The sequence below is a fragment of the Erinaceus europaeus genome, chromosome 3, assembly GCF_950295315.1.
Source record: "Erinaceus europaeus chromosome 3, mEriEur2.1, whole genome shotgun sequence".
In the NCBI taxonomy this organism is placed as follows: Eukaryota; Metazoa; Chordata; class Mammalia; order Eulipotyphla; family Erinaceidae; genus Erinaceus; species Erinaceus europaeus.
This window is the reverse complement of record NC_080164.1, coordinates 20984949-20997180: the sequence shown is the minus strand read 5'-3', so window position 1 is coordinate 20997180 and position 12232 is coordinate 20984949. Positions and strand designations below refer to the sequence as shown.

The 12232-nt window shown below is 41.6% G+C and overlaps 1 protein-coding gene across 3 annotated transcripts in view; it reads right to left on the bottom strand.

Annotated features, from left to right (window-relative positions):
* The window catches only part of LCLAT1 (lysocardiolipin acyltransferase 1), a 157505-nt gene that overhangs the window by 82810 nt on the left and 62463 nt on the right, over positions 1–12232 (bottom strand). For all 3 annotated transcript variants that reach the window (XM_060186816.1, XM_060186817.1, XM_007523889.3), the window contains one exon: positions 9744–9914. In XM_060186816.1, the coding sequence (XP_060042799.1) occupies positions 9744–9914 (171 nt within the window). The remainder of the gene's footprint in view (positions 1–9743; positions 9915–12232) is intronic.

The window sequence follows — 12232 nt, the reverse complement described above, 5'->3', positions numbered from 1 at the left end:
TAATCCTGAAATCCTCTCTTTCCTCCTGCGTTCTATTGTCTGGGATGGCATGATACCACAATTCCATCAGGCATGCCTTAGTCTTAAACACCTACACCAAGATAACTGGATTTTAGCGACACAGGAACTTACATCAGGCAATTATGGGGCACCCACTATGACACAGGTTTATGCAGTTACCCCACGTAATCAAAACGAGGCCTGCTTTCAGTGCGTTCACCAAGAACATTGGCGTAACCAATGTCCTGATAAGCTGCGACCACGCCTCCAGTCAGGGCAACTCCACCTCCAGTTAGAGCTACCACGCCTCCAGTCAGGGCAACCCCGCCTCCAGTTAGAGCTACCACGCCTCCAGTCAGGGCAACCCCACTTTCAGTTAGGGAGCCAGAAGTCACGTACGGTGTGTCCCAGATGCTGTAAAGGGTTTCACTGGAAGAGAGATTGTTGGTCGAAATTTCATAAAGATGGCACATCCCTGAATGGTACAAATTCGGGTCCTGAGATTTTGTGGACCACCCCTGTTTTAGAATGTGGTCACCCTACTATAACAGTAAAGATTGAAAATATTCCTTTTAAATTTTTGATTGACACGGGGGCAGAAAAGACGATTTTAAGGCAAGCAGAGGTTCCCCAAAATGGGGAACTCCTCCCGGGACCTCGTATACATGGCGTTGGAGGGGTGACCCAATCCTTTCTCACACGAGATTCGCTCATGTGGGAAAACCCGGAAGGTTCTACTGGACACTTCCAGCCATTGGTAGCTGATATTAGCACCAACCTATTGGTCAGGGATCTTCTAGAATGTCTTGATGTTAGGATATCCACAGATGCCTCTGCAGAGCGTAACACCCGCTCCCGCGAGACCAGATCTAATCAGCACCCCCAATACTAAATGCGACTGTTCGTAGCCAAACACCCCGCTTAAGCTGGCTTTCTAATGAGCCTGTCTGGGTGGAACAGTGGCCTTTACCTACGGATAAACTAGAAATTTTAAAAGAGCTCGTCCGAGAGCAGTTGTCCTTGGGACACATTTGTCATTCTCAAAGCTCATGGAATACTCCTATCTTTGTGATTAAAAAGCGCTCGGGAAAATGGCGCCTCCTTCAAGATCTCCGTGTGGTAAATAAAACCATGCAGGTCTGGGGCTCCCCCCAAAGGGGTTTGCCTCTTGCTTCTGCAATTCCCACGGGAATTCCAATCATAGCTATTGATATACAAGATTGTTTTTTCTCTATTCCCTTGCATCCGCAAGATTGTAAACATTTTGCCTTCTCTGTTCCTTCTATTAATAACACCAGTCCTGCTGACAGATTTGAATGGGTGGTGCTGCCACAGGGCATGGCCAATAGTCCTAGAGTTTGTCAAGAGGCTGTTAAATCTGCCCTTTTTCCATATATCCATAAGGGCCTTAATGTTTTTCATTACATGGATAACGTATTAATATGGGGAAAATCAGATACAGATCTCTATGCCTTATGTGATTTTCTCATTCCTGCATTAAAGAAAAGCAGCCTTAATGTGGCTCCTGAGAAGATACAGCTAATTCCTCCAATATCTTTTTTAGGTTCAGAGATTTAATGCAAATTCGTCCCTTAAAACCTAATGTCACCTTTCCTTCTAACCTTACTCTTGCTTCTTTACAAAGTTTTCTAGGAAATTTAAATTGGCTTAGGCAGTATCTCTATCTGCCTACAAGCTGCCTCCAACCACTGTTTGACCTGTTGAAAGGAAACAAACAGCCCTCCTCAAAACATAGGTTAACTCCCGACATGCCCTCCAGGACACGCACCTTGTTCGATTTTCCCCCTCCTCTCCGGTAAACCTTCTAATCTTTAACTCCACCCCCACAGTAGTAGGGGCATTGTGGCAGAACCATGGGGTTCTCAAGTGGCTTCACACGCCAGTAGGCAGAGCTCTAAGACTCCTCACTGAGATAGATGCATTAGCATTCATGGTTCGCCAAGGGAGAAATAGGTCTGTGCAGGTCTAAGGGAAAGAACCGGATTTAATTATTCTGCCCTTTTCTCTCACAGATACAGAGTGGCTCATTCGTCATCATTCCCGCTCTGCCATAAGCTTCGTGGGGTTTCCAGGACAAAGAGATAACCATTTTCCTTCCAATAAATAGATAGCTTCTTTATGTCTTTTGCTTCTACTAGCACCTAAACTTTTCTCTCGAGATCCCATTCCTTCTGCTCCTACAGTCTTCACTGATGGTGGAAAAAAGGGAGCTGCTGCCCTCATATATTACCCGGACAAACAACCCCTTAAACTTCTCTTTACTGAGCTTCCTGAGAATTCCCCTCAGTACAAAGAACTTTATGCTGTTTTCCTTGCATTAAAAGCTGTACCAGAATACTTGAACCTTTTTTCTGACAGTCTGTATACTGTTAACTTACTTCCATGGCTTGCTCGTTCCTATGTGAAAATTGATGACAACCCACTTTCCCCTCTTTTGATTCAAATCGCCTCTATGCTCTCTTCTCAAACCCAACCACTATATATTCAGCACCTTCGTTCTCACAGCCCTCTTCCTGGTTCCCTGTCTGAAGGGAATGCTGCAGCTGACCGTCTTGCCTCCACAGGAGCTCTCCTAGTCTCTGTCTCTGATCCTGCTGATTTCCATTCTCTAACCCATGTTAATCTTAAAGGCCTTCAAGCTCGATTTCCTGATGTTCCTTTACCACAGTTAAAACATATCCTAGCTACATGCTCTTCCTGTGCAAGTCTCATTAAAAAACCTGCTATTCAGACTCTTGGTGTTAACCCCCGAGGCTTAAAAGCTAATGCTATTTGGCAAATTGATGTCACCCACATAACAAACTTTGGCAAACAAAAATATGTGTTTGTCTCAATTGATACCTTTTCTAAATTTATGTGGGCAACAGCTCAGACAGGAGAAAGCTCTAAAAAGCTTATAAGACATATGCTCTCCTGTTTTGCTGTGATGGGCTTACCTCTTCAACTGAAAACTGACAATGGACCTGCGTTTACCAGCAAACAATTTAAAGAGTTTTGTTCCCTCTGGAACATTACTCATACTGCAGGCATTCCCTATAATCCACAGGGACAAGGAATTGTCGAGAGGGCCCATCATACCCTTAAGGCTCAATTAAATAAAGATAAAGGAGGAATGTACCCCCCAATATCCAGCTAGCAAAAGCCTTAACTACGTTAAATCTCTTTAATATTTACAATAACTCGGACTTACCTCCTATTATTCTTCACTGGCAAACACCATCTACTCTCCCATCTATTAAGGTCAAATGGAAAGACCCACTTGATAAAATTTGGAAAGGGCCTGACCCTCTACTGACCATGGGAAGAGGTTCTGCATGCATTTTCCCACATAATTATTCTAAACCTGTCTGGGTTCCATCTGGACCCCTGCACACCCTGACATCACCCACTAGATGGCACGACTACAGTGGCACACACCCCCGAAACCCTAGATGTCACCTGACGCAATCTGAAGAACCTGATTCACAGACTCCAAGGACAGAACTTTTTTACTGTCTGTCTGCCTTTCCTGCTTCTGCTTTGCCTGTCACGTTTTGGCGGTTCCAGCTCACAATCTACAGAAAAGAGGAATTCCAGAGGCTGACCTTTCTCATGCAGCATTTCATCCCCTGCCATTTCTCCTCCTAGTCGCCTACTTTGGACTGAGACTTCTATCGGACTTGCTGGTATACCCTTTGGACACTTTAGACAATTTTACAGCAGCTTCCTTCCCTTCACGTTGCTGTTTTTTCATAGACTGACCCTGAGTTCATAGACTTTACACACTGTTGCCCTGGGCATTAGATAAAAAGGAAAGGGGGAGATGCTGGGAAATTGTGCAGATGCAGTCACATCTGCCATGTTGTCCCCTCAGGCTACTGCTAGTTCCCGTGAGAGTTGGGACATTCTCGGAGTGCCTGTTCAGCCATGTTGTGCACTCAGGGCATTGTCTATATTCCCGCGATATTTGGAGTGCTTTGGTTACTCCTTCCCCCTCCCATTCTCACGAGAGTTATTATCCTATCCTGGAGTGCTATGGTTACTCCTCCCCCTTCCCATTCTCACGAAAGCTACTCCAATAAAATCCCTTCTTCTTCCGCACCTCGCTCTCTTGCCAGCGCTTCACTCCTGTGTTCAGACGCAGGAAAGGTTACTGCGTGAGGCAGCCATTTTCGCTACCTCCACGTGGCCCAACCTGCCTGTTTAGCACCCAACTCTGAGGTGCCAGCGCAAATAAAGATTTGTGTTTCCTCTTCACTCCGGGCCCCCTCTCTCTCTTCTCTGCGGGCCACGCACAACAACGCTCTCTTCCCTGATCCAGCTTTCTGGCCCTTTTTCCAACCATGACATCATCTCCCCAGACAATAACTTGGATCCACCTGCATATCAGATTTGACGCTTGGGAAAAAAAAAAACTAGTATAGCCACAGGCCCTTTGGAATATAACTAAAATATGCCTACTAGCTATCTACAAAACGGAGACCCCCTGCCCCAAGTCTTCATCTGCACTATTACAGCCTTTAGGTTCATAATTACTCAAAAATTTGTCTGGCTTTATATGTTAACTCTCTTTTCAGCCACCAGATTCCAAATGCTAGCATGATGCCAACCAGACTTCCCTGGACAGACAACCACACCAATGTGTCCTGGAGTTCTGATTCTCCAGAACTCCACCTCACTAGGGAAAGAGAGGCAGGCTGGGAGTATGGATCAACCTGTCAATGCCCATGTTCAGTGGGAAGCAATTACAGAAGCCAGACCTTCCACCTTCTGCACCCCATAATGATCCTGGGTCCATACTCCCAGAGGGATAAAGAATAAGAAAGCTCTCAAGGGAGGGGATGGCACATGGAGTTCTGGTGATGGGAATTGTGTGGAGTTGTACCCTTCTTATCATATGGTTTTGTCAGTGTTTCCTTTTTATAAAAAAAAAAAAAAAGAAAAAGAAAAAAAATTTTGACCCATATATGTGACCTTGGGAGAACTATTGCAGTTTCCAATGGAGAGAGATGGGGACACAGAATTCTTGTGTTGGGAATGGTGTGGAATTTACTTCTATTTTCTTATAATTTTGTAAATCATTACTAAAAAATCATAATAAACTTTGAGAAAACAAGTGACTTAAAAAAAGAAATAGTTTAAAATTCTGATTTCTCAGATGTAAATTTTATCATGTCCTCTAAATAAATCTTCTCATTTACAATCAATTCAGTCAAAAGCATAATGTTTCCCATGACTCTTGCTTCTATAATAAATCAAGAAAAAATTTAATCTGCGATAATGAGAATATGAAAGCATGCATCTATTTTTAGTTCTACTAATTTAAGTTCCTGGCAATTTTGTAATTAAAAAATACTAACTTTCATTGAAATCGTCAAGATATATCACTAAGTTAAAATGAAAGACGTATAAAAGATATACAAGATTTCACTGCACTTTCTTTAGATACATAAGAGGAGGACTGTATCACTCTGGCACATATGACACCAGGGATGAAATCTCAGGCCCTCATGCTTGACATTCCAACTCCATGACCATATTCTTGCTTTTCTTTATAACCGTGCTTCCCTACAAGTTGGTCAGCGGCTCCTTTTACCAAATAGGAAGGCAGGACTGGGGTAGTAGGCACTGCTAAAGGGGTGGTGATGTTCTATTAATATTTCTTTACCTGACTCCCAGTTACAGTTGAAGAAAAGTCTTTTGTGTGTGAATTATAACATACTGCAAAATCAGTAAGACAAAATCGCATACTTGCTGGGGTCAGGTAGTGGTGTACCTGACTGAGTGCACATGTTAAAAATACATACTTGAATGTTTTAAAGACAAAAGATTTAAAAAAGCTTCAGCAGGGGAGTCGGGCAGTAGCACAGCGGGTTAAGCGCACGTGGCGCAAAGTGCAAGGACCGACGTAAGGATCCCGGTTCGAGCCCCCAGCTCCCCACCTGCAGGGGAATCACTTCACAAGCAGTGAAGCAGGTCTGTAGGTGTCTATCTTTCTCTCCCCCTCTCTGTCTTCCCCTCCTCTCTCCATTTCTCTGTGTCCTTTCCAACAACGACATCAATAATAACTACAACAATAAAGACAAGGACAACAAAAGGGAATACATAAAAATAAAAAATTATTTAAAAAAAAAACTTCAAGAATGTAAATACAAATTGGACCAAGAAAAACCAGGTTAAAAGAAATGCTAAAGCAAAAAAAAAAAAAAAAAAGGCAAGAAACGTTATATCGAAAGAATCACAGAGTTGGAGCATTAACATCCTAACAGAGTAAAAAAAGATTATTTAAACAGAAGAAACTAAAAAATGCTGGTGGTCTTTTAGTACACTTTTTAAAAGGTTCATGTTCACTCAAATACTTGTAAGTCTCACAGCAAAGTCTCTGGGAATGCTAAGACTTCATGATAGAGAGTATCAGGGAATAGACTTCTAAGACTTGGAGTCACAGCAAGACATACTATTTTTTAAAATTGTTTTCTTTCTTCAAAGTATAAAGGATCATCAGCTAGCAAATAAATCACTGAATTATACGATTTGGCCTGGAGGCCATGAGTGACGTCACCAACCACGGTTAATTTGGATCAGTTCCACAATGCCTTCCAAATATGACATACTTTCAGTTCTTGCAAAGAACTGAGATGTAGGATGCCCTTTCCTTAATGGGTAGGAAGGAGCCGACTGTTAGCTGTGTGTTGTACTCTAGAAAAGAGTTAAAATCTGAAGTCTATAAATACCAAACCTCAAATCTAACCTTTTATGAACAATTTATAATATGTGTTTCCTATGAATCCCCAATCAATCTTTTGCTTTCATTATGAAAAATGTCCAAATTAAAAAGCCCAGACTGTTATCCCAAGAGCATGCGTATGGCATTCTCTCCCTTGAGCCTGGTCCTCTTACCAGAACTGCCTGAGAGTTAAATATATATAGCTCTGGGCAGCCTAGATTTCTAGCCCACATTAATCATTTTTAATAGCAGACAGCACATATCTACTCATCATTATTTACAGCTACTGCAAAAGCAGAATAATAAGTATACTGCATAGAAATAAGGTCATAATGTTTATAAAGAACCCCAGAATTCAAATCTGGATCAAAAACTTTTTTTAAGAAAGACAAACTATTCTCATACCCCTCAAACCTGTTCTACTTCTATAGTATGTAAAAAGATAGCAGTCTCAGTAAGAAATTAATCATAAAATTGTATGGTCTTATCTCTTTAGAGCTACAATCTCACAACTTTAAACCTAAGTAGCTAAAGATCGCTCCTAGTTTAAAAATTTGAGTTTTAGAAATTTGAGAACCCTTCCTATTACATTACACTTTGTTTTTACTACCTCCACACTTCAGTGTTCACCATGCATGAAAACCCACAAGAGTCCCCTCAACCGTGATCACAGATCATCAATGAATCCAAGGTAAATCACTCTACGGTGTTCCTCATTTCCAAGTCAGTCTTGGCTTTTTAACCCAGTGTAGACTGGCTCCTCACATCCCCAGCTATGATTAATCAAAATTCTGCAATCTGAAGTCACACATCAAACACTGAGTAAAACCCTTCTTAGAAGCCATCTAGACAGTAACTGTACTCAGTGATCTATATTTGATGAACACCTATTCCATTCTAGGAGAGGAGAGGAAACAGCAAGCTACGGAGATGCCTGTGTCCTTGGGGGTGGGGGAGGGTGTTAGAAAATGACCTCCCAATCTGTGGTAAAAAAAGAGAAAACTCAAAGTAATTTCCCTAACCTCAAGTAATTAGCTAATGGGCAAACTACTGGGAAGATTCAGAATATTGAGAAGCAACAACAACAACAAAAAAACATGCTCTGGACATGTGCAGCTGCCTCTCCACAACATGAGGATTCTTGTGGTGTGATTTAACTGCTCCTGGGATGACTTTCTTTTTTGGGGGGTGAAGGGTGGTGGGGAGGCATCACAGCACCACTCTACCATGATGTCATAGTGTTGCAGGGGCTTGAACCCAGGGCCTTGAGCATAAAGAGGCATGCATCTACTGGATGAGTACTCTCTCCCAACCCCCACATGAAAAGTTTGATCCTAATAGTTATCATATTAAGAACCATCTAAAAATGAAATGACTAGAAGCATGCACTCCCCATTAAACAAACGTTCCAAGAGAGTCTGACCAGAACTCCAGACTGTTCTTGAAGGAATTCTCACATACACAGATGGTGAGACAATCTTTAAGTCTCATCTAATGCCAAGCGTCTAAACTTTTCACTGTGGTACCTTATTTAACACATGTGGTCCTTGAAAACAGAAAGAAAAGACTAGTGTGGCTAAGGATACCATTTAAATGTATAAGAGAAGCTTGAAAAAGAAAAGATCGTTGTAGTCTAAGTGCATTTAGCCTAATCAGCTTTTAGTTTTGAAGAAAGTTTTATTTTGTTTAGTATTGTTTAGAACTATCCTTCTGAATAATCTCTGCTTCAAAATGACTGTTAGAGCCTTTTAAGAGCATGAAATAAAAGTGAAAAGAGACACCCTGACAGCTTTCTCCACTTCTTTTAAACAGATGTTAACCATCTCAAAACCAGAACCTCCATGTTCTGGAATCTAGCAGCAAGGGAACTCATTTCTATAAGTTTCTTGATGGAAAGATTCCTTGTCAGACATGTCATGCTATTCTCTGTTAGTAAGGCAGAAACTTAAAATAGCTGGACAACAAAAGTGTCTTCCCCTTCCCCCCACACCCAATACACACAGTGGTCAGTAAATATTGCCTATATGATAAATTCTCAAGACAGGTCATAGTAAGGCAAAAGTCAGTTAACCTAGAAGATCATCTAGAAAGTGCCTCAAAAGTTGAACACATAGTTGGTAAATCCAGCTCAGTCTGTGTTTTCAAACCCTTTCTCCAATGATTCATCACACAAAATGACTGGCTTGTATGTTTTAAATACAAGAATCAAAGCACTGAACCACTAACATTTCCCATTTCTCCTCACATAAAGTGGGGAGTGAAAGGTCGAGCTACATTTTAAAATGTATTCTTGTATCTCCATTCTTATCTCACCCACTCCAGTACATGTTACTTGAAGCTGTGTGACAGAATTCTGCTAAAATAGTAGTGACACCAGTAGTAATAATAGTAGAAGCTGATCTGGTAGAATCTTTGCACTAAGATCCAGCATTGCTTCCAGAGGTAGAGATTTCAGCTATTCGCTTGGCAGAAAACAGATTACATTCTCAGATTCTATTACAGTGTTTAGCACTCTCACCAGTGAAAGCAAGAGAGAGAAAGGTGTGACCTGTCATTCACAACTTCAAAAACAAAGCACTTGCTCCAAGCTTCCTACCACTTCCTCCAGAGTGCAGCAGAGAGGTGGTAGTGGCCAGTCCGGACCATATAAAAGGGGACACATTTAATCAGTCACATAAATGTCACAGGCTTAAAAGAAGTACTTTCTTATTAAAAAAATCTTAAAAGTTTTGTCACTGTTTTAGAAAATGAACAGAAATACAAAATAAGATTATTTGATCTTATCTTCAGATGTGTACGTTTTACACAGTAATTTAATGGAGGAAAATACAAGAAGAAAATGCTTAATGAATATAAAAGTAACCCTTAGCTATTTGTCTACATTCTTTATTCCCCCTACAAACAATAATATGCCTCTTAGACACAGGAAAGGCTTCACTTTGGCAAATGTGAGAAACTTCTAGCAAAATGAAAGTTGTGAGGTTGGGCCGCTCTGTGCAGGGTGTGTGTAACTTACCACAGGAAGTGTGAGCCAGGTTGCCACCATGCGGTCATTGAGCCAGCGATACCATGATGGACTCACAAACATCAAAGGTAGAAGAGGGCCCAGCATGAAAATGCTTCCAAAAAAGCTCCCGAAAAACAATGTGAATATAAAGTAAAGCCCTTTCCATGACACCATGGTTTTCTGAAAGAGATAAAAGAGTGTGCTTGGTCACTATACACATGCAACTTCCCTGAGTTCAGGTTGACACATACATGAATCCTCATGACAAGGTGACAGAAAATGCCTGATAAGGGATGTCAGAGCATGGAGACCACAGGGGTGACCCTCACCCACATCCTGAACATGTCAGTACACTAGAAATTGATACTCTCCATTAACAATTAATGTATTTATATACTTTCCTCATATTTGGGAGCTACTCTCTGCCCTAATCCAGCTTTCTAGGCCTATTCTCAACTCTGACACCATCTTCCCAAGACAATACTTTCAGTCCATCTGTATGTTGGCAGTTGGGCTCAGGCAGGATTTACTAAAGTCATGGGCCACCAGGACATACCTAAAATAGACTTCCTAGCTTATTCCCACAGGAAGACCTCTAATTTGATTCTATTCCTACCTTTGGAATTGTTTTATTAAACAATTTGCTTTATTATCTTACTGCTTTTTAGCCACTGAACTGCAGATGCTGCTATGACAGACGTCACCAATGTCTGTACTCTTTTGTTTCCAGGATGTTATTGAATATAAAATCTTAATTTACCCAAGAGATTTTTTTTTTTCCCCTAGCATCCTTCTGTAAAAAACAAACTCAATGGATGAGGAACAGCAGGGCAGCTTCCTAAGGGTCAGTCACCATGCCTGGAAGTCAGAGTCATTTTACAGAGTGAACCAATTCCTTTTAAATTTAGAAATGTCCATTCTTTGAATCTCATTAGTTGTTTGAGTCTACAAGTGTTATCTGTGAGCAACTGGTCTCAACCTAGTTTTTTCTAAGCTGAAAGGTGAAGCAGAAGTCATCCTCCTCACTTGTTCCCTAAACTATCTGCCAATGGATTACTTTCAGACGTCTGCATAACCTAAAGAACAAAGAGTAAATTTACTAACCCAAACCACACTAGAGAAAAAAACTTTATTTTCTTCACGGTAATAAAAATGCTAATTCATTAAAACTATGATAGTCTTAAAATCTTACGCTGTAAATAAATGCATTCCAGCAATCAAGACTTCTGAATATTCAAAGAGAGTCACCATAGGAAGTAAATAAAATTCTAAATATCAGGGGGCCTTAACGACATTTCAGACAAGCAACAAAAGCAGGTCAAATCCTTTAACAACATAGAAGCACCTTATCTGGGTGCTGAGTCTATTTTTAGCGTTCTGTTCCACCAATACTTGAGAGTGTATGTACAAAACCTTTCAAAGAGCAAACAGAATAGATACCCGCTGAGAACTGGGTTTGTTGCTAAGCTCTAGCCCTGGACTTCCAAGAAGTACGTGAGGGGAGGCAACCACAGCAAATCAGCAGCCAGGCGGCTTGCTCCTGAGGGCTGAGGGGCTGGGCTCCTGCACACTCTGGCTTTGCCTGCACTACAAGGCAGTGGCTTTTATTTTATTTTTTATTTTTATTTATAAAAATGAAACACTGACAAAACCATAAGATAAGAGGGGTACAACTCCACACAATTCCCACCACCAGAAATCCGTATCCCACCCCCTCCCCTGATAGCTTTCCTATTCTTTTTCCCTATGGAAACACGGACTCAGGGTCATTATGAGATGCAGAAGGTGGACGGTCTGGCATCTGTAATTGTTTCCCCACTGAACATGGGCGTTGGCAACTCGATCTATACTTCTAGCCTGTCTCTCTCTTTCCCTAGTGGGGCAGGGCTCTGGGGAAACAGGGCCCCAGGACACATTGGTGGGGGTCATCTGCCCAGGGAAGTCTGGTTGGCATCATGATAGGTAGCATCTGGAACCAGTTGTTTTTAAAAACCTTTCCTACCAGGGTAGAAAGTAAAACATCTTCTTAAAAAAAAAAAAAATCATGGGAGTCGGGCTGTAGCGCAGCGGGTTAAGCGCAGGTGGCGCAAAGCACAAGGACCGGCATAAGGATCCCGGTTCGAACCCCGGCTCCCCACCTGCAGGGGAGTCACTTCACAAGTGGTGAAGCAGGTCTGCAGGTGTCTATCTTTCTCTCCTCCTCTCTGTCTTCCCCTCCTCTCTCCATTTCTCTCTGTCCTATCCAACAACGACAACAACAATAATAACTACAACAGTAAAACAACAAGGGCAACAAAAGGGAATAAATAAAATATTTAAAAAAAAAAAATCATAGTCAGCACTGTCAACACCTGTCCCTAAGCTCCTCAAAACCGAGGCAATGGCAAGTTGTATCCATATATAACCACCCTCCATCTATGGACTATACAGGTAAAGATGTCTGGGTATCATCTTTTAAAAAAGAAACTATTTGTAAGTGATGGAGCTGAGGTTCAGAA